General features: G+C 41.4%; 1 protein-coding gene across 6 annotated transcripts; it reads right to left on the reverse strand.

Moving 5' to 3' along the window:
• Window positions 1–865: 865 nt before the first annotated feature.
• Window positions 866–26,728, reverse strand: Anxa7 (annexin A7). 6 transcript variants are annotated; one of them, XM_034497443.2, is made up of 15 exons: window positions 26,560–26,679; window positions 24,684–24,701; window positions 20,240–20,294; window positions 18,392–18,596; window positions 16,565–16,666; window positions 14,872–14,936; window positions 14,388–14,453; window positions 11,329–11,431; window positions 11,094–11,188; window positions 8,763–8,876; window positions 8,405–8,575; window positions 6,139–6,309; window positions 5,988–6,063; window positions 4,519–4,631; window positions 866–2,631 (listed from the first exon to the last, which is right to left on the reverse strand). In XM_034497443.2, exons 3-15 carry the CDS (start codon window positions 20,291–20,293, stop codon window positions 2,509–2,511), a joined length of 1,458 nt encoding a protein of 485 aa, XP_034353334.1. In that variant the 5' UTR covers window position 20,294; window positions 24,684–24,701; window positions 26,560–26,679; the 3' UTR covers window positions 866–2,508. The 6 variants fall into 6 exon arrangements, with proteins under 6 accessions (XP_034353334.1, XP_034353333.1, XP_034353335.1 ...); XM_034497442.2 differs by lacking the exon at window positions 24,684–24,701 and having other exon boundaries at window positions 26,560–26,707; XM_034497444.2 differs by lacking the exons at window positions 14,388–14,453; window positions 24,684–24,701 and having other exon boundaries at window positions 26,560–26,711.
• Window positions 26,729–27,322: the final 594 nt, after the last annotated feature.

Genomic DNA, 27,322 nt, shown 5'->3' on the forward strand with positions numbered 1-27,322 from the left:
ACAAAAAATGGGAGTTGTTCAAGGGTACAAACTTTCAACTCTTAAGTTCTAGAGACGTGGCCACTATAATTTACAACAATGCATTATTCCACATTTGAAATGTGAACTGTAGGTATATCCTAAGTTTACTCCCTCCCTGTCTGTCTCTAAGTATGTGACAGTTTAAACTTGATTGTGGAAGACATTACACAAGTTTAGTTCTATGAAAGACCATATGATGTACTTAAACATAAGCAAATTTAAAATCTGTCAATTACATGAAACTTAAGCCTTAGGGCTGGACATGATAGTATATGCCTATAAACCTGGCACTTGAAAGGCTTAAGACAGTAAGATTCCAAATTCAAAGCAAGTCATTAATTATGAAACAAGACTATCTTTAAAAAACAAAATATACAGGGCTGGAGAGATGGCTCATCAGTTAAGAGCACTGACTGCTCTTCCAGAGGTCCTGAGTTCAATTCCCAGCAACCACACGGTGGCTCATAACCATTTGTAATAGGATTCAATGCCCTCTTCTGGTGTGTCTGAAGACAGCTACAGTGAACTCATATACATAAACAAATCTTTTAAAAACAACAAAAATTAAAATACACAACTGAGGGGGGGAAACCTAGCAAACAAAAAATACTTGGAGCTGGAAAGATGGCATTGTGATTAAGATCACTGCTTGATCTTCCAGAGGACCTAGGTTCAAGTCCCAGTACCACATAGCAGCTCACAACCACCTCTAACTCGATATTCAGGCTATCTGATGCCCTCTTCTGGATTCCTCGGGCACCAGGCATGCAGGGTACACAGACAAAAGATTATACACATAAATATAAGTTTGTTTTTAAAAAAACATACAAATTACAATTACCACTCTAGGTCCAAAGCTTTGGCTTTAATGTATTATACATTGTTACTGTTTCTGTAAAGTCATTAATGTATTATACATTGTTATTATTTCTGTAAAGTCCCTGGACCAAACTTACTGTTTAAACACTTATCTTAAAATCAAAGCTCAGACTACAGCTTTTCACTTTTCTACTCTTAATAACTAAACACAGAGGACCTGGGTTCAGATACCAGCACTCAGAGGCTAGTTCACAAGCATCTGCAACCTCCACTTCAGGGTCTCTAACACCTCCAGGCCTCTGCGGGAAAGCAGGCATGCAAGTGGTTGGTTGCATGTACATGTATGCAGGCAAACTCTCATACACATAAAATCTGTTTTTAAAAGATAACAGGTTTTTATAAGTGATTTTCCCTGTGACAAATGTAGAATGGTGCTTGTTTTTTCCCTCATTTACTGGAATTCAGTAGAAACACAGAAGTAATCAAGTTACTCATGGGGCCTGGGCTGTGGAGGAGGAAGAGGAGGAGGAAGAAGAGGAGGAGGAGGAGGGAAAAGGAAGAGGAAGAGGAGGAGGAGAAGGGAAAGAGGAAGAAGAGGAAGAGGAGAAAGAGGAAGAGGAGGAGGAGGAAAGGAAAGAGGAGGAAGAGGAAGAGGAGAAAGAGGAAGAGGAGGAGGGAAAAGGAAGAGGAGGAGGAAGAAGAGGAGAAGGAAGGTAAAGAGGAGGAGGAAGAGGAAGAGGAGGAAGAGGAAGAGGAGAAAGAGGAAGAGGAGGAGGGAAAAGGAAGAGGAGGAGGAGGAAGAAGAGGAGAAGGAAGGTAAAGAGGAGGAGGAAGAGGAAGAGGAGGAAGAAGAAGAGGATGAGGATGAGGAGGCGGCAGCTTTCCTGTGCTTCCAGTTAAGTGCCTGATAACTTAGGAGCACTCTGGTTACCACGATGATGTAACATCTGGGGTCTCCATGGCTTAGAGGGCCAGCCTTGCACAGGATGCCACTGTCAGAGCTGTGTGGAGGTCAACAAGGCACTCCCACCACACAGTGGGATTCATTACTAACAGCTGGCACCGGCTGGCCTTGGGATGCAAAGGGGTCTCAAGAACACCATTGAAGCTTCCAGAACCTCCAAAGAGTTTGCTTGCAAAGACTGTGTTATTTAGGCGAACACCACATGGCCCTTCAGTCCCACATTACTATTAACTGAGACTGAGTTTTATTCCACTTGTACCAGGAAATGTCAGCCATCAACATGAGTTACTGCGGCTTATTCCTGAACTGAAAGTCACATTCTGTAATCAAACCAGAACAGCATGTTGTAACAAACACCATTCTCATTCTTTCATTCCTTTAACATTATACACGGTTAGAGATTACTGTGACTTTTATTTAATTTGAAATCCGGATTAAAATAAAAGCAGTGAGAGTGAAGCTTTACAAATATTACATTACTACGTCATTGATATGGCTTTTACATTGATTGGATACAGAAAGAAAAACTAACATTAGAATTAAGGCAGCAACAACATGCGCCAACCCAGCATGCCCCCTGACAATCCTCAGTAAAAAAACTGTTCTGGTCAGGTGCTGTCTGACATGGCTGCATGCAGGTCTCATTGCTTGGAAGGATAAGCCCTGAAGAGCTTCATTCCTTAAAGGGAAAAAAAGAATCTCTCTCACTGGCCAACAATGGCCAGAAGCAGCTTCCTGTAATCTCCACTTGTGTCACTTGCAATCATGGTGCTTAGGGTCTTCTGATACATCTGAGTGAACATCTGTTTTATCTGAACAAGGTCAATCTGTAAATGACAGGATAGAAAAAAATCTGTTAAAAGAAAATGCATTTGTTTTCTTAATAATATATAACAATCAGAATGGGGAAGGACAAACAGCAAATGGCTGACATTCCAGAGTTTTCATTCACACTAGTGCTGACATCATCCTTGAAGACCTCCTTTGCCACTCTGGGAAGCACTGGAGAAATGTGATATAAGTATCTTCTGCTATTCCCCAAATACTAGGCATTTAAAAATATATGATAGTTATCTGATAACAGGACAGCTTTATATAAAATAATAGAGTGAGTGTTGGTAAGAATGCCAAGAAATTGAAACACTTGTACATTTCTTATGGGAATGTAATATGGAGTCGCCACTGTGGGAAAGAGTATGGTGTTTGAAGAAAGGATCTACAGAATTACAGTATCATCCAGCAACTCCATTTCTTGGTGAATTCCCAAACAAAGTAGCAGGGACTGGAAGGGATTAGTGTACACCACAAGCATAGCAGGGTCATTTGTAAAACACGAGAGGCAGAAGCAAGACAAGTATGCACAGACAGACAGTCCTACACAGATATGGTAGATTGGCATGCTGCCCTAAAATGAAACTTCTGACATACAATGAAGTCATGAATTCTGTGAAGTCTAGGTTAAGTGAAAGAACTCAGTCTCAACAATGCTGTGATTTCATCTGCCCTGGGAACCTAGTGTTATCAACACAGAACAGAAAGGAGGAGAAGAGGGCAGAGGGTGACTGTTTCCTGAGTAGAAAATTTCAGTTTTGCAAGATGTACAAAGTTCTAGATGATGTGTCAACAATATGTACAACAATGTGACTATATTTACTGCCACAGTACACTTAAAAATGGTTCAAACAGTAAATTTTATTACGTATATTTTATTGCAATTTTGGAATAGATTCTACTTAGAGAATCAAGGATTTAAATATACCCAAATTTTAAGCTGGGTGTGGTGATGCACTCCTTTAATCTCAGCACTCAAGAGGCAGTGGCAAGAAGATCTTTGTAAATTTGAGGCCAGCATGGTCTACATATTGAGTTCTATGGCTATGTAAAGAAACCCTGTCTCAAGCAAAACAAATAACCAAATTTTATTTGTTTCCCCCAAACAAATCTACCTCCTATAGTATTATTTAATACTGTATGCTTTCAGTTAGAAATATAAATAAAGCTGGACATGATGGCATATGCCTTTGATTCCAGCACTAGGTAAGCAAAGGAAGGCAAATATCTGTGAGTTCTAGGTCTGTCTGGTCTATAAACAGAGTTCCAGGAAAGCAAAAACTACACGAAAAACCCTGTCAGAAAAAAAAAAAAAAATAACAGAACAACAACAACAAAAACCAGAAACCCAAATCCAAGACAAACAAAAAAAGTAAAAACTGATGAATTTAAAGATTTTATAATTAATAAGGATGCTAATTTTGATATCCAAATGGATTTATCTAAGCCAGCAGCTGAAGCTTAGTTAAGTGACAGTAATTGGTTAGCATGTTTTGATTTCCAGCACTGCAAAATCTATCATCAAATAAGCAACCCAGACACAATGATGCATGTCTGCAGTCCTAGCTACTATGTAGCCAAGGCAGGAGATCACTGAAGCCCAAGAGTTTGGGGCCAGCCTCAACACTCTTAATGAGACCACAGTCTCCTTAAAAAATTAAAATAAACAAAATAGCAATTTCTCACAAACCCATATTCTCCACAGGCCTTCTCAAATATAAAAGCATTAGTGCTGTCTTTCCTGACAGCAGAAGCAGGTTTTACTACTGAAATCCCCACACAAAGGGCGCAACTTTCCTGAGGTTTTCATAATCAAGAATAATGAAGAAATCACCATTGAAAATTAAGTACAGTCTGATACAGAAAGTGTGGGCTTGCCTCACCTCACTTCGAGTGACCACAATCCTGACCAGGGTGGAGTCATCTGTGCCAGCGCCTTTCATGGAATAGTAGAGTCGCTCAGCAAAGAAGGCAGGGCGGTTGAGGGCACACTGCACTGCAAGGCAGACACGCTTTAGAACAGAGTCCTGGCCTAACCAGCCAGTCTACCTCTGTGGCTTCATGTACCATTTTAAGCCTGTTTTTTATTTTTTTTTTTTAAAACAGAAATCTGAAGTGTGTTGATAATCTTTTCATCAGCATATATTAATCTTTGTAGCTGAATCAGATATGCAACTTTCAATTCTAGAGGATTCCCTCTAGCCAACAAATCAATCTTATCTTTATAGATACACTGATGTAGAATCTATAGGAAGTGTTCGCCACATTAAGTAACATCTTACTAAAAGAAATGGCAGACATCTGAACTCTCCAGATTAAGAATATAATTTCAAGAGCCAGAAGGAGGACTCAGCAGGTAAAGCACTTGTAGAAGTCCTGAAGTCCATCCCCCAAATCCACTTACAGTTGGAAGACAAGAACTGCCTCCATGAAATGCCTTCTAGTTTCCATGTGCATATGTCCATAACATACATATCACATACTCTCACACACAGTAAGTAAAATTACATTTTAAAAAACGGAAGAGTACCACTTAGGGGCTGGGGACGACTCAGTGGTAGAGTACTAGCATGCATAAGGTCCTAGGTTCAATTCCCATCACCATACACATACACACAGAATATCATTTGGCTGAAAAAAGCTACAAATATAGTTTAATAGAAAACAGACTGTCCCAAGATTTGAAAATAGCATTTGGAACTCTGAGTCACTGGAAAGTTACTCAGCAAAGTGAGTACCTACAGATGGCAGAGGGTACACACTGTGCATTATATCACTGTAGCCCCAGTTACTACAGTCACACTTCAGGCACTCCACTGCTAGCACCAAGGGGTCAGTAAGACTCTTACTCCTGTGGTATCGATGGACAGAATTCCCACACATCTAGGTGTCAGGTCACCAGAAACATATTAAAGAGTCTCACTGTGTTTGAGAATGTTCTGAGGGCACAAAATGATGCTTTATGTGCTGTAAATGGAGGTGCATGTGTTTAATCCCAGCACTTGGGAGGTGGTGGATCTTTGTGAATTCGAGGCCAACCAGATCTACAGCATGAAACCCTGTCTCAATAAACAAGTAAATTAATTTTGTAAAAAAAGATGTTTTGAGGTAGTACTGCTTTCACATTCATTAAAAGAAAGGTCTATAATCTACTAGGGTCTTCTTGCAGTAATCAACAAAGATATACAAATGAAAACCAAATCACCTTAAACAAACACACCATCGACCACTCAGAATCTTATACAAAATACAGGATTTACTCGGTTTCTGCCTGAACAGCTTCTGGGGAGACTATAGTAACTGTAATCATTCAACAAAAACGAAAACAAGGTAGGGTACAAAAGTGGCTTACAGATGGTCTTCAAACCACTTTCAACGTATCCAGAAAACTCTCGGCTTACACTGCTCAGCAAGTCTCGATTAGCCATCTGTAAACAAAAATTACAGAATTAAGCATTTTCATATCTTAAAATAAACACATCTTCAGAAGAGTTACAACATACCCTGGAATATGCCTCCATGGTGGCTTTCAGCTGAGGGAAGCTTCTTGTGGCAAGGATCATGTTGAAACAGGATTCATCTGTTCCTAGCCTCCCCTCCCCAGCCTGATAGAGGCGCTGGGCATCTTCCTGAGCCATCTGGTGGTTCACACTCTGGCTCTCATCACGGTTTCCCTGCAAGAGGAAGGCAGGATTAGAGGTGAAATTCTTTCCCCAATCAAGTTTGCCATGTATACCCTGCCTTTCCAAATCACTATTCCATTACACTTCGTTTTGAATTTTGGAAGATACAGTCATGGTTTAGTAAGGTTACAATGAGGGGTTTCAGAGCTTTGCGTGTTAAATTACACCAAGATGTCTTTAATGAGGGAGTATAAACTATCTCTCAAATGAAAAATGGATAATTCTCTTCAGCTGGGATTTGAGATCAAAACACTCTATAGAGACCCATTCCTATAAAACTGTAAACAGCAAGCACTTACTTTGTACCAGGCATTATGTTAAGGTATAGGACACCAGAGTCAAGGTCTGCCCTTAAGGAATTTCACTCTAAGAAGGGACTATGTAAGATTTCTGATCCAAGTATGCTGTTATTATATACATATTTATTTTGAGGGCTGAGAATATAGCTTAGTGGTAGGCAGTTTGCCTTGTGTGAATGAACTAGATTCAATCCCAAGTACAGAAACAAAAGAAAAAGAAAAACAAAACAACAACAAAAAAGGAATTTACCATGAAGACTTGATAAAATGGCATATGAGGGTTTGGAAGAGGGTAAGTCCTAGTGCCCATCTGAGGAACAAAATGGGAAAATGCTTCTTAAAGCTAGAGATGGCTCTTTTGAGAAGCATTTGTCAGAGGAAGGGTATAGTCATATTCCAAAGGGGTAACTGGACGTAACACAGGAAAATGTGTTCAAAAGGGGACTGAAGCTCAGGCCTGCAACCTCTAGCACTCTCTTGCAAACACAAATAATAAAAGTAAAAGTATTTTAAAGATGCTCAGGGAAGAAACTTCATATTATTCCTTGGGTTTAAGTACATAATATAGTCCCTTTTCTAAGAAATGACTTCTCTTTTCCCACCCTACAAGAGTGAATGGGTCATGGACCCTGCATAAAGACAACCCAATTGAGACTTCCACTTTGCCCTCAATAGCTCTGCCTGTGTCCCCGCCTGCTATTCTTGAATCCTAACCTCCTCTTACGCTTTGATGTTCAAGGCAAATTCAATCTAACATTTTTCTTTTCTCATTTTTGTAGCTCCAGCCTTTGCACACTCTCCCATACTCATTGCACATCCTGTATCCTTTCTGTAACTCTCTTTCCATGGTTCCTCAGAGCTCGTCCTCCACTGTTAGATCCCTTGAGATCCTATCCTGTACACAAGCAGGCAGCCAGTAACTCCTGACACTCAACCAGTGTGTTAGTCTTTTGTGTGTCTGTCAAATAGAACAATTTCATCTTCCTGTTGTTAATATTATTTCAAATACCCTTTTGGAGAGTTTCCTGTCCCCTCTTTGCATACCTGGGGAATAATAAGGTAGATGCCAACTGTAGAGAGAATGTCTTGTGTACTATGTGGAAGCATCACCTGTCAATAAAAAGCTGACGGCCTATTAGCAAAAGGCAGGGCTAATAAGAGGGGGTGGGAGGGTGCTGGTAGAGAGAGAGACAGAAACTCTGAGGAGATAGGCAAGGGAAAAGATTTGCCACCTGGACTCCGAGGAGACAGACATATGAAACTGAGGAGAGGTAACTAGCCATGTGGCAGACATGGAATTGTTTAATGCATTATATAAGTTATGAGCTAGTTGGGGAACAAGCCCGCGCTTATGGCCTACACATTTATTCATAAATGATTCAGCCTTTGTTATTCGGAAACTGAAGCGCACATGGGAAAGCTTGCAGTTACACCAACTGAAGTACACTTCTGTATTTCTGTCTCTCCTATGGCTCTGACACTTGCACTGGGGCCCACATTAACTGACATGACACTGCTAAGTTGTCATGGGTCTCACCTTCATCTCTGCCACAGGAAATTCTGATTTCATGAAATCTAAAAGAAGTTATTTTCCTATTCCTTACAAAAGTCAGATGTACAGAACTCAGTCTCAGTCATACCTAGAAGAAATCTGTCCACTGCATTCTGTGTTGTTCCACAAAGACAGCAATAATCCGAGGAGCTAACTACTAGTAAAGTATGTTCCCTGGCAACAGGTGCAATGTATGTTTCCTCCATTAACAAACAGTCATTAATACTATACTCACCTGGCACATGGACACGAGGAGACGTTCAAAATGTCCTGAGGTATCTGACCTAATGTCCTTCTCAAGCTCTCGTCCAAATTCTAATTGATAACATCTAACAATGTCTCGAATTTCTTGATTTGTTCTTGTGCACAAAATCTCTATCAATACACGTTCTTGAGTTCCTGCTCCCTATATGAAATGAAAAGAAGAGAATTACACAGAAGCAAAGGAAGTTCTCTCAAGATAATTAAGCTGTTTTTGAAATGATACAAAACAATTTTGACTTATCTATCACTGCAAATTCGAAACTATCAAAATTTGTGAGGCTATATATATTAAACAATACAGAATAACCACAGAAAGTAAGAAAGCGTACCTGCATTGCCTTCCGCAAACTCCAGGCATCATAGTATGTAGAAGGCATGAACAGGGCGAGGATTAATTCTTCCATATTTCCACTCAACTCTGACTTGAGATCTTTAATTAAATCCTATTTAATGATATGTAAGAAATAGGTTTACAAGATTTCTGTGTCTTATTTCATATAAATCATTTACAAAAAATAATTAAAAATCTTTTTTATGTGTATGGCTGTCTACATATGTGTATGCACCACATGCCTAAAATTGACAACAGAGGCCAGAAGAGGGTGCTGGAGCCCCTGGAGCTGGAGTTACAAAGCACAGTGAGCTGCCATGTGGGTGCAGGGAACAGAACCCAGGTCCTCTGGAAGAGCAGCCAGTGCTCTTAACCACTGAGCCACCTCTTCAGCTCCTCACTTAAATCTTTGAAGGAAAATGTGGAAAAACTAAATGGAACTGGCATTATGGAAGTCAAAATTTCAAATCTGAATGTGATATTCAAAGCAATGAGGAAATCCATGAAATTCAGAGGTGAATTCATTGTGTCTATCAACACTTGAATCCTTGTTGCAGTTCTACTGTACCACATACAGAGACAGAAGGTCCGGCTAGAAAAAGAATAATTCAAAATTAACAAAAATGAGGGCTGGTGAGATGCTGAGTGGATAAAAGATACTTGCCAATGGGTTCAACCCCTGGGGCCCACATGGTGGAAGGAGAGAACCAACTCCTGACCTCCATACTTGCATGATGACATGTACACACCCAGACTCATATATAGTCACCCGCACAAAAATAAATAAATAAATGAATGTAAAAACATTAAAATAAGTAGATATTTACTTAGTATAAGAAACTATTTGGGGACCAGGCAGTGGTGGTGCATGCCTTTAATCCCAGCACTTGGGAGGCAGAGTCAGGAGGATTTCTGAGTTTGAGGCCAGCCTGGTCTACAGAGGGAGTTCTAGGACACCCAGGGCTACACAGAGGAAAACCTGTCTCGAAAAACAAAAACAAAAACAAAACAAAAAAACAAAAAGAAACTATTTTGGGATCTATAAAGAAGTAGAAATCACTATTATCTTGATTTTACTGAGAAGATAAATATCTAAAAAGATAATATAAAGCAAACTGTATTCTGGCGCCATTAGTGTCAGTCTTGTGCACTGCATATTCAGAAGCTGAGCTCTGTGCCCCTGTCCAGACTGTGATCTAATCTTAGGGCACTGTATTAATCAAAGTGCTGTAAAGAATGCTCCCCAATGATCTCTGATCAGTTAATAAAAGGCTAGAGCCCATGACTGGGCAGAGAATAGGAAGACTTAAGATCGAATTGGGGTTGGGAGGAGGTCCTAGAATGAAAGAGAGAAGGAGAGAGAAGGAGAGAGGAGGAGGAAGAGGAGAAGAGGAGAAAGAAGAAAAGGAGAAGGAGGAGGACAATGAGGTTGTTACTATGAGGCAATATAGACCATGAGCATGTCACCAAAGAAGGTTGCAATGAGGACACACATGAAACAGAGCAAGACTCAGCTGGCAAGTAATAGGGCATTTATCTGGTTATTAAGAAGACTAGTTGGGTTTTAATAGTCTCAGAACCTGCCCAAAGCTTGTTAATAAACTCTGATGTTTCTGTGTTGTTTACTCGAGAGCTAAATGGGAAAGAGTGAAGAAGACCCCCTCCCCCCGCAAATATCTCAATACAGGCTTGGGGTGCTTTGAATGAGGTGGCTCCATAGGCTCATCATATAATTGAATGCTTCATCCTCAGTTGGTAGAACTGTTTGGAAAGGATTAGTAAACGTGGCCTTCTGGGAGGAGCTGTGTCACTGGAGGTGGGCTTTGAAATTTCAAAAGCCTACTTTCTTTCTGCCTCCAACTTTCAGATAAGCTGTGAGCTCTCAGCCACTGCTCCAGCACCATGTCTACCTGCCTGCTGCTATGTTCCCTGTTATGATAGTCACAGACTAACCCTCTGAAACTAAGTCCCAATAAACTCTTCTATAAGTTGCCTTGGTCACGGCATCTCTTCACAGCAACAAAAAATTAACTAAGACAAGCACTAAATAGGTAACACAGAAACAAAAGCCAGGTGACTTTCAAAGTGGGCTCAGAAGCTCAAAGAAAGTGAGAGGAAAGAAGGAGTGATGGACCATGCACATATGGCCAGGAGGAACAGCAAGGATTTGGGATGCACTGCTGGGGAGGCAGCCAGGACCACACTGGGGCCTATGACGTCCATTTATCTATCCATTCCCCTCAGTATTATTAAAAATACAGTGTCCAATCTGACATGAATACAGACCCAGTAGACCCTGCTGTTCTCACTAACAAGGAAAAGAGTATACCTTGCCATACATGGTCTTAAAAGCTGCTTTAATTTGTTGCCTCTGGTCATTGGAACGGTTAGACACAACATCCACAATTGCTTGCTCGTCTGTCCCTGGAAGAGTCATAGATATTTATGTAAGGATGAAAATGCTTCCAGGGCACCAGATGACACCGAGGTGCATGTTGACAAAGGACTTTGTTTATGACACAGTCTTTCTCTACAGTTGTGAAAAGACAATCCATTTTCCTTACCAAACCCTTTCATTGCTTTACGAAGAATTTCTGCATCTCTCATTGCATCAAAGTTGGAGGCTGGGCGGATTGTTCCTTGGGTGCCCTGAGTCATCACAGCAGGCTGGTAACAAAAGGTGTAAAATTCAAGTAAGGACTTTACTTGGACAATAAGGCAACATGAAGATGTCATCCAGTTATCATATGTATGCAAGGGTTTCAGTGCAAGGATATGAGATGTATTACCAGGCCTCATTTTGAACAGAAGATCCTGCCCCCTTCCAAACATACCTGTCTCCTAATAACAAACAGCCACTCAGCAAACTTCCATGAGACATGAGTCAAACTCATGAAATTAAAGTTACAACCTTCTTATGCCTTAGCTTCCTTTTTGACAGAAAAGGGAAAATAAAAGATTGACCTCCAAACAAGAGATGATAGGGTGGAGGGGAGGGAGGGGAAACTGCAATTGGAACGTAATATATGAGAGAATAAAAAATTAAAAATTAAAAAAAAAATAAAAGATAGAAAGATAGAAGAGTGATAGTGGTTGATCTGAAAATAAGAAAAAATAGCATTAATGATGTAGATATGAGTGCCCAGGAGACTTTTCACACTTGCAATGGAAATCTCTCCATTTCCTATATGGAATCTATTTATTTGCCAAGATTTGAAGTAAACATTTTGTACAATGGTGAGAAAAGCACAAAGTGGAAGTGAAGGGGCACAATATGCCTCATATGTTATATTTAAAATAAACAAAAAAGAAAGGCTGGGGTTGTTGCTTAGTGGTAGTACACTGGCAAGTGTGAGGCCCAGGGTTCAATCCCCAGGCCTTAAAAAGCAGAGAGAAACAACTCCAAATCAGTAGAGAATATTCTGCAAGCACAAATCTACACAGCAATAAAAATTCATTTTCATAGTAATAAACAATTTTACACAAGAATTATAAGTGTACTAAAAGAGGGCAAAGGTATGCCGAGAGCCAAGACATTTGCACAGTTTGCAACATTACTGTGTAGAAACTTGTCAGATACCATCCTGAACTAGTGATGGGATAAGCCAATAGTAAGTGCCTGCAGACATGACATGCTGGGGAAGATCAGACATACCCAAACCAAGAAATACTTGTAGTAGTCTTCAAAGTGCTCAGGTCATAAATGAAGACTGAGGACCTTTCAGAGAGGACTCAAGAGACAGGACAATAATTCAGTGTTCCATTCTGGGTTCCATCGCGAGTCAGAAGGACTATACTGGAACACTTAATGAAATCTGAAAAAGGCCTGTAGACTAGGTAATAGTGCTACATTAATTTAACTTTCTGATTTCGATCATTACATTGTATTTTTGTTGGAAGATAACATTTGGAGAATATAGAAAGTCTGTGTAGTATTACTGCAATTTTGTTTGTAAATCTAACTTCAAAATTAAGAGTTTAAAATACAATGTTGTAAATCAATGCATCTGTTTGCTTGTTTGTGGTTCTAAGGATTAATCTAGGGTGCTGCACATGCCAGGCATTACCACTGACTGTATCTCAGGAACCAACTGCTCTCTTAATAATGCTCAAGCCGAGGCTTAAAAGGGATGGGATGAAGACAGCACTCATGACAGGGTTTTGTTTGCTTGTAGATGTAATGTTTTATTTAACCTAACCATCTCCAAATAAACATGTAATCAGTATAATTTCAAATTATAAGCAGATTCCCTACCACTTAAGACATAGAGGCAGGAGGATCTCGTGAGTTCAAGGCCAGTTGACATTTATACTGAGTTCCAGGATAGACAGGGCTACATACTGAGATACTGTTTCAAAAAACTAAAATTGAAATTTAAAACTGAAATTTAAATTTTTGTAATTAAAGAGAAAGAGAGAGAGAGAGAGAGAGAGAGAGAGAGAGAGAGATGGCTCAATAGACAGGAGAACGTATTGCTCTTACAGAGGTGCCAGGTTCAGTTTCTAGCATAATCAGCCATCTGTGACTCCAGTTCCAGAGAATCTGATCCCTTCCTCTGGCCTCTACAGGCACCAGGCATGCACATGATGCCCATACACACCTGCAGGCAAAACTCTCACACATTAAATAAAGTAAATAAACCTTTAAAAAAAAAAAACCTTAAAAAATAGGAAAAAAAAAAACCAAGAAAAACACAAATAAAAAAACACCTTCCCACACACTTGTTAAGGGACAAGAAAAATAAAATAAAATAAAATAAAATAAAATAAAATAAAATAGAAGGGAACATGAATAGCTTAGTAGCTAGCAAAAGCAAAAAACAAAACAAACAAACAAAAAAACCAACTTTCTCCGACAGTGCTGGGAACTGAATCCAGGCTCTGTGCAAGACAGGAAATATATTCCACTTAGGCAGGCCTTCCAGTCCCAAGGAAATGTTTTTATCGTTAGCAATTCCTCCCATATATATATATATACATATATATATATATATATATATATGTATATATATATATATATATTATTACCTTAACATTTTGTTTTATTAAAAAGGCTTAGCAGTTATTCCCCACTAACGTCTAAGCCAGAAATGCAAACAGAGAACAAATATTTCCTAAGTGGTTTCAAGGAAAACTTAAAATTATTCCATTTATAATAAATACTGTAGTATAAAAAGGTATTTTCAACATATTATTCATACGTGAAACCTCTACCAGGAACTAGAAAGAGACCCTGAGATTGGAAATGAGAAACTTTTGAGGGCAAGCTGTGAAAAAGACAATGGAACAAAGTAAATGGAACAGTGAGGGCACAGGAAACAGGCACTGGGCATGGAGGTGGGCAGTGAGTGGGGTAACAGAAAACAGGCATGGGGCAGGGAGGTGAACAGTGGGGGTACCAGAAACAGGAATGGGGCAGGGAGGTGGGCAAAATCAATCAGAAGTGTGTGTGACAATCTCATCTGTTACTCTGGTCCACACCTCTAATCCCAGTACTCAAGAGGTAGAGGCAGGGGATCAGTCTAAGTTCAAGGCCAGCCTGGTCTACACAGTGAGTTCCAGGAACACATGCTGGCATACACAGAGGAGCTAGGATTAGGATTAGTAAGCAGTCCTTACTCACATCACTGCTATAATCCAAAGAAACAGGGGAGAAAGCAGGATAGGAAAAAAAGGACTCTGTATTGATCTGAAAGAAGAGTGGAAAGTTATAAAGGGCAGAACAGAAAACAAAACTACCTTCATAAGTCTGAGACATACCGCTACCACCCACCACCCACCACCCACGGTCACAGCTGTGATCACTAAGGGCAGAGAAGCTACAACCAATGAAACAGGCTCTCATGCATCCTCTAGGATGGAGGGACAGCATTATCACCTGTGAGAAGGGTGGAGACTGCTCTTACCAAACGTACCAGACTCCGCTTAAAGCAGATGGGTCAAAGACCACAGCGTCCATCAAGAGCAAAATTTATGTCTCCCATTAGTGTGACAGATCATTTCCTCTGCTACACAAAAGAGTGGCGCCATCCCTCATCACTGAGTCCCAGGTACCCACACTAAATTTAAAGGGTAGAACTAAGATAAAGAAACAGAAGGCAAATTACCTGGCCAGGGTAGGGAGCTTGTCCTCCAGGGTACTGAGATGGCATTTGTCCTCCAGGAAAGCCACCTGGATGTTGGAAGCAAACAACAAACAAAGGCCACAGCAAACCATTTATATTGTGCACAGAATCGTAACAGCATCCACACTATGCTACTACTGGGATAAGTGGCATTTTAAGGTACAGAACAGTGTATTTCTGTACATCTTTCTGCACATACAGGCACTCTTCTTTGTTCACATCTGTGTCCCTCCAAACAACCATGCTGCTCTGACATCACACACACTACTCCCTTTCATTCTTCTTCCACGGTGCCTCTACACCTCTTCTTCAGGCTCAGTGGCTCACACTGTTCATCCCAGACACTTCCTGGCTGCCTCTGGCTAACCAAAAGAACCTGCTAGTTTTTATGACTTCGCTGTGGTTTTCTCTCATGAAGAATAGGGATGACAATGACAGCTCACTTGGTTTCTTTGTTTTTGGTTTTTTTGTTTGTTTGTTTGTTTGTTTTTTGTTTTTCGAGACAGAGTTTCTCTGTGTAGTCCTGGCTATCCTGGAACTCTGTAGACCAGGCCGGCCTCGAACTCAGAAATCCGCCTGCCTCTGCCTCCCAAGTGCTGGGATTAAAGGCGTGCGCCACCACTACCCGGCGCTCACTTGGTTTCGTAAACATTACTCTCTTGGCTTGGTGGCAGTGCCCGCCTTTATTTTCAACACTCTGGAGGTAGAGGAAGGTGGATATCTGTGAGGTTGATATCAGACCATTTTACAAAAAATGTTCCAGGACAGCATAGGTTACAGACTGTTTCAAAACAAGCAAAGAAAATAAACCTCTTCCCAATCCCATAATCTTCACAGGTGATCTTTTATTTTTAAAAATTTTTTTTAAATGTAACTTAATATTTAATTTCATGTTTTGTGTAGAAATGTTTTGATTACATGTATATCTGTGCACCACATTGGTGCTTTCTGCCAGCAGAGGCCAGAATAGGGTCAGATCCTGAAACAGAGCCATTACGTGAGTGCTGGGAGTTGAGCTTGGGTCTGCTTTAAGAGCGGTCAGTGTTCTTAACTCACTAAGCCATCTCTCCAGCCCCAATCTTTCCAATAATGATTTATTAAATGAAAAATCAAGTTGGGTCTCATACATCTTTTAATAAGATCCTAACAAATATATCTTTAACAGACTTTTTTCCTTTTTAACTATTTATGTGAGTGTGTAGGTGCCTGTAGAGGCCGGATGTGTGGGATCCCCTGGAAATGGAGTAGGAGGTGGCTGCAAGCTGCCTAATGTTGGTGTTAGGCAAACTCAGGTCCTCTACAAGAACAGTCCATGCTTTTAACTGTTGAGCCATCTGTTTAGTTAGCTCCTCCCCATCTTAAAGCAAAATAAAAGCTTGAACTAAATTCAATTCTGACTTTATCTGGAATTTGTCAGAATAAAATCCTGGGGGTGGTTCCTTCAAATCCTGGTTTTTTAATGGCTTAAGGACAGACTAGTTAATAGAAAAAAATTATCTGTCATCTCCATTTTACTGATTATGATATCACATCAAATTGAAACTATATACTTAACACTACTTACAGAATTATATAAACATTCCCTGAGACTATTTCAAATATATCTAAGTTTGCTTGACAGTTGAAAAGCTCACAGAATCGTAACACAGTTTGTCTCTAGACAGCTGGGACATACCTGGTACTGGAACCTGGGCTGGTCCACCACCATAAGACTGTGCAGGTGGCTGTGGATAGCCAGAAAAGCCTGTTCCACTGGGTGGGGCCCCAAAGCCTTGGCCTGGAGAGATTAGAAAAACAACATTTCAATACATTATGCTGAGATTACGTGTGGTAATCTCAACACTCAGGACTGCTGTGAGCTGGTGGCCAGCCTGAGCTACCAAGTGAGCTGCAAGCTACCCTGGAATGCAGACTGAGAACTTGTCTCAAAAAAAAATTCAAGTCTTGTAATACAGAGAAAATTTAAGAAAAATGTGACCTGTTATCAGTAGAAAATACATGTCAGTAATGTTGTTAACAGTCATCCCATGTGTGTATTCAACTTGTCATCAACTCACAGCACACTGGGAATTATGTTCAAGGGTCAGTGAGATGCTCAGTAGGGAAAAGCACTTATTGTCAAGCCTGATCACCTAAACTGACTCCCAGAACCCAAATGGTGGAAGACCAGAACTGATTCTGACCTATACAAATGTACCATGGAACTCATGGACACACACGTACATATATGTACATACAGAAACATAAGAAAAATTTTAACTGAGTTTTAAAAGTTTTAAAATAAACTGAACCTATTGGCGCATGCCTCTGATCCTAGTACTTGGGAGGCAGAGGCAGGCGGACATCTGAGTTTAAGACTAGGCTAGTCTACAGAGTGAGGTCCAGAACTGCCAGGATACACAGAGTAACCCTATCTTAAAAAATAAAAACAAAAATTTTAATATATTTAACTTCTTTTAGTAACAATATAAATCACTATGGTAAACCTTTTTAAAATTAGATTAGTTCCTTTTGTTTTGTGGGTGTTTTGCCTGCATGTATGTATGTACATGTACCACATGCATGCTTGGTGCCCTCAGAGTCAGAAGAAAGCAGTATATTCCCTGGAAATGGAGTTATGGATGTTTGGTAAGCCACCATGTGAGTGCTGGTAATCCCAGGTCCTCTGCAAGAGCAGCAAGTGCTCTTAACTGTTCAGCCATCTTTCCAGCCACTATAGTGTTTTCCTTAAATCTTTGGATTAAGTAGCCCTAAGACCTAAAGGTAACATATGTTGTTTAAAGTTTTTGCTTGGCTATTTTTTTTTAAATATTTAGTTATTTTATATGTACATGTGTTTTGAGTGCGTATCAATACGCACTGTATGTATCCATGCACTGCTCTAGGAGGTGGAAAGAGGGTGTCAGAGCCTCTGGAAATAGTGGTGCAGACAGCTGTGAGCTGCCATGTGGGTGCTAGGAACCTAAGCCAGGTCCTCTGTGCTGCAGTCACTGCTTTTACCTACTAAGGCATCTCTCCAGCCCAGACAGTCTCAACCTGTGGATCGAGACTCCTTTGGCAAACCTCTTATCACCAAAAATAGTTACATTACAATTCCTAACAGTAGCAACATTATAGATATGAAGTAGCAACAAAAATAAGTTTATAATTGGGGGGAATCACCACACCATGAGGAACTGTATTAAAGATAGCAGCATTAGAAAGGTTTAGAACCACTGCTCCAGCCCCTCTCAATCAGTTAAGATTATCTGACAATCAAGTAGTATATTTTTACACAGGCTTTCATTATCAAGAACTTTACAATTCCTGATCACAGGAGAATATTTTAGTCTCCCAGCTCTCCTAACCTCTAAGAATCTTCATCACCCTAGTTTACTACCTAAGTTTTAGGTCTCCATGGTTAACTCAGAGTAACTCTGAACTCTCACAATTCAGGAAATAATAAAGAAGGTAAGGAAGGGATAAAACAGAACGCTTCAATAAATCTCAAGTCATAACTTACCTCCAGGATAGGCTGGAGCACCCCCTGGATTTAGGGTTCCAGGATAGCCCCCAGGGGCTGGATAACCTCCAGGTGTGGGGTAGCCTCCAGCTCCCGGGTAGCCACCACTTGGTGCTGGTGGGTAAGCACCTCCTCCCATTGGTGGAAAGCCACTAGGATATGGATACTGACCCGCAGTGGGGAAAGACGACTCCTGACCTGCAGGCTGGAAAAATTAGAAACATGTACAAATAGACAGAATCGTAGAAATGGACCCATTAAAAACAAACAAACAAACAAACAAACAACAACAACAAAAAAAAACAAAGAGTACTTATTCAGGTATAACCCCCTGCCACCCCACCCCCCCCAACTTAAAAAAACAAACAAACCCACAACTTATCATTTCTGGTATCTCATTATTAACTTTATCAATCCTATTCCACTTTGTCAGGATTTTTATCAGAACTCAGTTAAAATCAATTCTATAAGAGGTGGACAAAAGCTGTCCATTTCTCTACAGGAACCAGCACCAGCTGGTGATTCTCTTCCCTTGCCCCTTTCTCTCTCTCTATGGCCTTATTATATGGCCTGGTTCTCCTCTAACTTCTGATCCTCTTGCTTCCAGCTCTGAATGTTGTGATTATAGGTGTGTACTATCACATCTGTTCTTATCAAATCCCAAATTCTCAGGAACAACTAACTAAGCCAACACATTTCTTCACTGTGGTAGCACATGGAAATGTGACAAAGACCCTCTCTTTCATCCTAGGGAGGAATCAACAGTGAACAGAGCCTGGGAACCCAGAATGCCACATTCAACAAGACTTCCACTCCATACTACTCAATAGTCCACGCTGACCTCCAGGATACTTGAAGCAAGCAAAAATAAAATTTTATTTATTGTGTTACATCACAGACATGTTAGGGTTGTCTACTTTAGCAAAGACTAAAATGATAGCCACAGTCCAGCTTCATACACAGGGACTTGAGAACATACTCATAATTCTCCTTTAAAACTATATATTTAGCTTGCGTGAAGATATACATGCTACATTGACCTGCAGAGGCCTTTCCTTCATTCTCCCCAGGAGAGAGTAATAGTGTAACATACTTTTAGTAACCTCAGTTATGAACTTAGCCCCCAGGATAGTACAGATATAGTACAGATATCACCAAGTCCAGGTGCTCTGATCTGTGATTTAGCTAAGCCAAGCTTTCCTTAGTTTTTGTTTGTGTGTTTGTTTCCAGAGCCTGGCACATGCTAGGCAAGCATTCAACATTTAATAATAAACCCAGCCCACTTGGTTATTTTAGCCCTCCCCACACAAAGGTTAACCAGTGATGCCCAAGATGGATTTTGCATACATTGTGTGTGTATGTGTATATGTGTATGTATGTATGTTGTATTGGCATAGAAAGTAATCAACATTTTAAAACCCAACCTTCAGGTAGTGCATACTTTTAATCACAGCACTCCAGAGAAGAGAGGCAAGCAGTTCTTTGTGAGTTTGGGGTCAACTTGGCCCACACATAAATTCTAGGCCAGCTGGAACTACACAGTGAGACCTTTTCTCAGAAAAAACCAAAACAATGAAACTGTGAGCCAGTTCACATAAAATACAGGTTTCTGTCTTTACCTAACCTAATCTAGCAGCACTGGGTGTGCCTCTCTGAATGGCCACACTGGGCAGAGCTCAGCTGCCCATATACCACACATCCTATTATTCCCAGACAACAGTTGTCTTCTCACTGATTTATAGCCCTGGACACTTGAGTTCATGACTCCTGTCTAAGGCACAGGCTACTTCTACAAAACAACTGTATGAAAGATATTAGTGATTTTAGTATTTTGATAGCAATACTTACAGGATATCCAGGAAAAGGTGGGTAGCCTGTGGGGGGATAGCCTGGGTATGACATTCTGTAACAACAACAACAAAAAGTCCTTTGTAATTTTTTGTATATCTTAAAGCCTTTGAAGGTATACATACACATCCACACAGTATCATGGTGGGTATTAAATGTGAATAATGAGGCCAAAAATGGTTCAAGTGGATTAAGACTACTTGCTTGGAAATCTAATAACTTGAGTTCAATGTTCAATATCTCAGATAAAGATGGTAGACGGAAAGAATGACTTCTGCATATTATCTTCTGGCCTTTGCACACTTGGTTGAAGCATACACACACCCTTTCCATCTCTGTCTCTCTCTCACACACACACTCACACACACAGTTGATAATATTTAGGGTGCAAGTAAAGATTATGGAATGTTTCCTTTTATCAACTGTACCATACAGTCTGTACAGTCCCCAACTCCAGCCTGGTGAAGAGCTTACTGTGGAATTTGAGTACCTTGAGTTCAATCCCCAGTATCATGTAAAAAGCCAGATGTGGTGGTACACCCTTGTACTCCTGTAACTGGGGAGATGGAGGTATGCAAATCCTCAGGGCTCACTGGCTGGCAGGCCAGCCTGGACTGATCAGCAAGCCTCAGATCTCTGCGAGAAGCCCTAATGAGCAAAGTTGACCTAAAACACTATTGTAAATGAAAAGTACATGAGTGGCTGAGGGTGGACACACTGTTCTAAGAAGTGCCGGACACAGAACAGCAGGAAAGCAGAATGACACATACAAGGGACAGGGTGGGATGGAACTGTGATGGGTGGCTGCCAAAATAAAAACGGGAGATTGATATAGAAGACCAGGGGCTACAGATGCAGTCAGGCATGGTAACTCACACCTATAATCAATCCCTGGGCACAAAGCCCTGAGATTTATGCCCTGTACCTCGAGGAAAACAGAAGGCAGTTAGGAGGCTATCAAGTCTCATGTGGAATTACATACACTGCCAGACCACATTCATCCCTTAGCTGTCAACAGTCACTACTTAAATGAACTGATATCCTATTGTAGGATGTAACCTGGTAGTTTGTATCCATCTGTGGGAATGAGTCTCTGGTTCTTCCTTCATTTCCATGGCATGTCCTTGCAGCAGGTCATGCCATACATAACACAATGGCTACCTTGCTAAGATCACCCACCATGTATTCTCTAGCTTATACTATCTCAGCCTTCCAATTTCCCTGGACATCATTAGCTGCCCTTTCCATGGACCACTCTTAAGACCCAAAATCCACAAAGATTTACTGCTGAAGTATCAAATTAAAAACTTGCTGTCGTGTTGGTGTTGCAGAGGTGTAACTCAAGAGTATGTGTTTAGCCTGCGTGGTCCTAGATTCAGACCCCATTAAAATCAGGAAAAAAAAAGTACTGGTCAAACATTCCAGTCTCCTTGGTACTGACTCCAATTTATAGTCAGCAATTTTTTTCTCTAATTTAAAAGATTGGTTTCTATGTGTACCTGTGTGTACCACATACTTGCCAGGGCCCACGGAGCAAAAGAGAGCGCTGGATCCTCTGGAACTAGAGTCAATTCAGAACTGCTGTAAGCTGCCATGTGAGGACTGGGAACTAATCCCAGGTTCTCTGGAAGAACAGCAAGTGTTCTTCACTACTGAGCCTTATCTGCAGCTCCATCACCTAGGTGTCACCCCTTCATCTAATCCACTCTTACTGACTTGGCCCTCAAGCCTGTGCCCAGGCAGCATTTCTTCCTTTAGTTTAAACCTTATCTCTCTTTTCTTTAAGTAATAACATGAACAAAAAGTGGGATTCTCATATTTTATATATGTAAATCTCCTGAACATTCACTGAGGAGCACACTAATCTAACAGTTGTAGGTTGGGAACTAAGAGTCTGTGTTACCCCTCCTTTCTGTTTTTGTTTTTTTTTTTTGTTTGTTTGTTTTGTTTTTGTTTTTTGGTTTTTTCAAGACAGGGTTTCTCTGTGTAGCCCTGGCTGTCCTGAAACTCACTCTGTAGACCAGGCTGGCCTCAAACTCAGAAATCCACCTGCCTCTGCCTCCCAAGTGCTGGGATTAAAGGCGTGTGCCGCCACCACCCAGCTGACCCCTCCTTTCTGGTCTCATGCCATAGTCCAGGTAAGCTGGAACTCACTATATAGATGAGGCTGGCCTGAATTCGAAACTACTGCCTCAGCCTGCTGAGATTACAGGCGGTGCTACCATTCCCACACCATTTTGTGGAGATCAGAGGGCAACTTGAGGGAGTAGGTTTTCTCCTTGCATTGTGTGGTTCTGGGGATCAAATTCACATTGTCAGCCTTGGGAGCACACACACCATTGGTTATTCGTTTACCAATTTGACACATCTGGTAATTTGAGTCATCTGAGAAGAGGGAACCTCTGTTGAGAAAATGCACTCACCCATCAGACTAGTCTCTAGGCAAACCATTAGACTAGTCTATAGGGCATTTCCTTGATTGATGAGTAATGTGGAAGGTATTATGGGCAGTGTTATCTGTGGGCAGGTGGTGCTGGGTTGTGTGAAAAAGTAAATTGAGCAAGCCAGGAGCAACAAGACAAGAAAAGATGCTCCTTCATGGTCTCTACTTCAGTTCCTGCTTTCAGGTCCCTTTGTTGAGTTCCTGCCCTGACTTCCCTCATAATGGACTCTTACCTGAAAGTACAAGATGAAATAAACCCATTCCCCTCCAAGTTACTTTTGGTCATGATCTTTATCACAGCAGAAGAAACCAAACTAGGACATACCTTTACTCCCTGAGCCATCTCACCAGCCCAAGACTCTGTACTGCTGATAAAACTTCCAAGTTAATGTTGATTATACTTTGGTACCAGGGCATTTTGGCATGTCTGGAAATATTTTCTAATTTGATTAACTTAAAATGATATTTCTCTCCTCCATGTAGGCATAAATGATTTCTATTTCTTTTACCTCAAGATAGCAAACAAGTAGAGGTGCAGGCCAGTGGTATGGTGTGCATGTGCATAGGGCCTGCCTCAGGTTCCCCAGCAGCAAAAGATTAACAAAATCTGACTAAATACAATTCTTATGAAATGTCACTCATTATAGTAGGCACTAGCCTGGATGCTGATATTCAGGAAAAAAAGAGTGCCCAATATAAGAGGATGTGATGATAAGTGTGTTATTACAGTGCCCCTTGACATAACCATAGGCAAGAAGCTATGATTGACAATATGCGATATCAAAGTTTGTAAGTCATTAAGATAAACTGTGGCTGGGGAACGGCTTCATCTGTAGACTACTTGCCATACATTACAAGAATCTGAGTTCCAAACTCCAGTAGCCTTGTAAAAAGCCAGGTGTGACAGCACAATACGTAACCCCAGTGCTGGGGGCAGGAAGATGAGATGGACTCCTACAAGCTCCATGGCCAGTCTAAGCAATCAGTGAAAGGCACTGACTCCAAAAACAAGGTGCAGAACAACAGAGAAGATCATTTGATGTCAGCTTCTGGCTTCTACATGTGCACACAAGCAGGCATGTGTATGCAGAAACATGAACACCCCTCCCCACCCCCACACACACACAAAGACAGTAAGATAATAAGAAAATTGACTCAGTCTGGTCTCAATTACTTTTTTTTTTTTTGGTTTTTTGAGACAGGGTTTCTCTGTGTAGTCCTGGCTGTCCTGGAACTCACTTTGTAGACCACGCTGGTCTCAAACTCAGAAATCCACCTGCCTCTGCCTCCCAAGTGCTGGGATTAAAGGCGTGCGCCACCACCGCCCGGCCTCAATTACTTGAAAACCAAAGACCTGTGCATAAAAAGAGAAAGAGGCTAAATTCTTTCCCTTTTTTCTTCTTCTCTGTTCTTGATTACCATCAGGAGTAAGGGCAAGACTGCAGCTTCTAAAGGGCACTCAGAGGACCAAATGAAATCAGGATCAAAAGGGGGACATCTGAAAATAATTTGTGAGATAATGCTTAGGCTGACACTGTAGCTCAGAGGTGGGAGAGAGAGGGAAGAGAAGAGGAAGAGGAATCAGGGAGACAAAGAAAAAAAGGAGAGGGAGTGAGGTAGGGGAGAAAGGAAGGGAGAGAGGACGAAAAAGAGTGCATGTGTACCTCTGGAGAGAGAGAACTGACTGGGGAGATGACTCAGTGTGTAAAGTGCTTGCTACAGAAGTCTGAAGTTCTGAATTCAGATCCCCAGAAGCTGGGCAAGGTACCTCAAATCTCTAATTTCAGCACCCTATGGTGAGAGGCCGAGAAATCCCCATAAGTTTCCAGGCCAATTAGCCTGGCTTTGGTATAGGTAGCAAGAGACCCATACCCAAGACTTTCCTCTGACCCAGCTCCTCAAGCTTGCACACACATGCATGCACACACACAGATAAAAGAATGAATCACTCCAATAACAAAAGTTCTATTTCTACATTTGAGCTACTATATTAATTCTTACCTTTAAGGGCCTGGTGGACTGATACCAAGATTTAAAAAAAAAAAAAAAACCAAAAATAAATAAAGCAAAGACTATGTATTAGCATATGAAAAACTGAAACAATTTCAGTGCACCTTGACGATTATTAAGTACGAGAAATGAAATGCCATTTCCATATAGGTCATAGAAATACCTTCACAAATGCACATTTATATAGGTACTAGGCTATTCATCAGAGCATCATCTGTAATATGAAAGTTGTTCAAGACAATTAAAATATCACTTAGATACAAGTGAAACACATGAATATTCATAAAGTGAAGCTATAAACTATATACCTTCTAAAAGTGCTTTAAAAAAATCCATATATAAAACCATCTACCACACATGGTAAGTGAAACAAAGCAAGGTGGAAAACTGGATAGATAGTTTGTAAGCATTCCAGTAAAGAAAGTACCCATTTTCTTCTCTCTGTAGACAAGCTCGCAGGAAGGAGACAGGGAAGCAGAGGAGAGTGGCAGCTTCCTTGGGAGAGTGCATGCAGGTAGGTAGGTGTGTGTGTGTGTAGGGTGTAACAACAAAACAGCTCATTTTTCAATGGCTTTTTAGTCCCTTTAAACATTGCTCATGTGGTCACCTCAAAAAGTTGACTTTAAAGTTTTTGTAAAAATGCTAACAAACCCTAGGGTGACTCAACAAATTACTCAGCTCTGTTCAAGTGACAGGACTCTGCTGAGTGAACCAAAGCGTTTGTTTTCCCTTTAATACTCTGTTACAAACAACCTTTAGAAAAACTTGGAAAATTCATTCTTGGTTCTACAAACCATCTCCACCCAGTGAGTCAGCTAGTAAAAGGGTGGGTCTATGTGAGTCTCTCAACTGGCAAGAGTCCTAAGAAGTTAAGGGTGGGGGTAGGGAACGGTGTCGACAAACATGGAGGAGGGAAAACAGGAAGTGTGACTTAAGTCAGGCAAGAACAGAAAGTTTTCCAAAAGCTGCCTTTAGGTTCCGGAAGGGCCATTTAAAGCAATGACTGGGAATAACAGGGAAACAGGGCTTAGTCCTCTGCACGGAAAGGTAGCCCTCTACTTAACCATGAGGACTAAAAGGTGGTTTAACTTTGCAGGGGCAAAATTCTTTACTCCACTTGCTTCTAATGTTTTCCTTGCCAAAACGGTAGACCATTATACTTGTACTGTAATTGGGACAGATTACCTTATCAGAATGGCTCGCTATCACCTGGTAGCAATCAGGGAATATAATGGATAATAAGATACCTTGTGCCTTTTCAATTGTCCCCTGGTTTAGCATTCCCTTCTGCATCCTGGTTACCTGGACGTCTGATATGGTTCTAGGACTAGGGAAAAAAATCTAGATTGTTACTTCCTAGAATAGTTTCCAAGAATTTTAAACTGGAGCTTACGTATCAGGGTTGTGAATTCTGTCTTAGGTGTCATTAAGCACAAGCACAAATTCCTCAAGTTCCCCTAAATTTGCTGTGTCACCAAAAAGTCTAGTCAGTCTCTAGCCAAATCCAGTTTTCGGAGCTGTTTAGTCGGCCTTCTGGCAAGGGCTTCACCAGGGCCACCCTCTGGCCTCAAGCCCTCCACCTGCGGCCCACCTGACCGAAAGCCGGGTGCCACAGCTCCCTAGCATCCCACTCTAAACCTAACAGAGTGATTTACCAACAGGCCTTCCAAGTCCTTCCGCACGCGGGGAAAGCATGCCCAACCCACCCCAGCACCCGAAACGCGTCCGAGTCTCCGCCACCCAGAGGCCCACCCCGCTAGGACACGCGCGAGGCTCCACGACTACGGCTAGAAGGCCAGACCGGAGACTGGGAACCAGCTGACTGGCCGGAGGAAGACGAGCAAGGGGAGGGGGTGCAAGTCCTCACCTGAACAAGAAAGCAACGTCACACCCTAGCCCGCTTTCCTGCAATATGGAGCCAGGGAGGGCCGGAGGGCGTGGCGCATGGGCGGCGCGAAGATGCCGGCTGCCTGGACCGCCCCCAAGCTCGGGCGGGACCCTGCGCCCCTCAGGTGGCTCGGCTGGCTCTAACACGTGTCTTTTATCTTCTGCGAGTTGGATCTACTCCAGGTGGTGCTCCCTTAAGGAGGAAGCTGCAGCTTTGAGTCCGGCAGCTCCAGTGGGCTGAGCAGAGGAACTCAGATAGCTCCAAGCCTCAGGGTGTCCTGAGAACCTAGGGCGAGTTTGTCTATTGTGACTATGGGGAATTGTGGGTAGACAGAACTGGAGTTGAATTAAGCAAAACTAAGTAGAGGTGAGTTAGTTCAAAGTTCTGTTTGGTCCATTAGTGCTAAACTATATATAGAACTAAGTATTTGAGGCACTTACATGGAATGAGAAAATACACAAGGTAATGTGGTGAATGGAGGTTACAGGTCAACCAAATGTTCACCTGGTTTTTTTTGTTGTTTTGTTTTTTAAAGGTTGGTCTCACTGGGACTGCTGGACAGTAAGGCAAGACTGGCTGGCCAGTGAGCTCCTCGGATTCATGTCTGCATTTTCAGTGCTAGAAATACAGGATTGCACTTGCACATGACTGAGCCATCTCCATCATGGCTTTCACTTTTCCAACAATAATGTATTTGGGTATGTAAGCCTGAGCATGACTGGTAGAAATTGTTTCTCTTCCT

The sequence above is a fragment of the Arvicanthis niloticus genome, chromosome 3 (assembly GCF_011762505.2).
Source record: "Arvicanthis niloticus isolate mArvNil1 chromosome 3, mArvNil1.pat.X, whole genome shotgun sequence".
NCBI classification, from domain to species: Eukaryota; Metazoa; Chordata; class Mammalia; order Rodentia; family Muridae; genus Arvicanthis; species Arvicanthis niloticus.

Bases quoted from the DNA above. Each gene is read 5' to 3' on its own strand.
- Anxa7 (XM_034497442.2), bottom strand. From the start codon at position 20,293: ATGTCATACCCAGGCTATCCCCCCACAGGCTACCCACCTTTTCCTGGA. The intron at 8,576-8,762 runs GTACGCTTTCTT...CATTTCATATAG, and splicing joins GTTTGCGGAAGGCAATGCAG to GGAGCAGGAACTCAAGAACG. The intron at 6,310-8,404 runs GTGAGTATAGTA...TTCCTCTTGCAG, and splicing joins TCCTCGTGTCCATGTGCCAG to GGAAACCGTGATGAGAGCCA.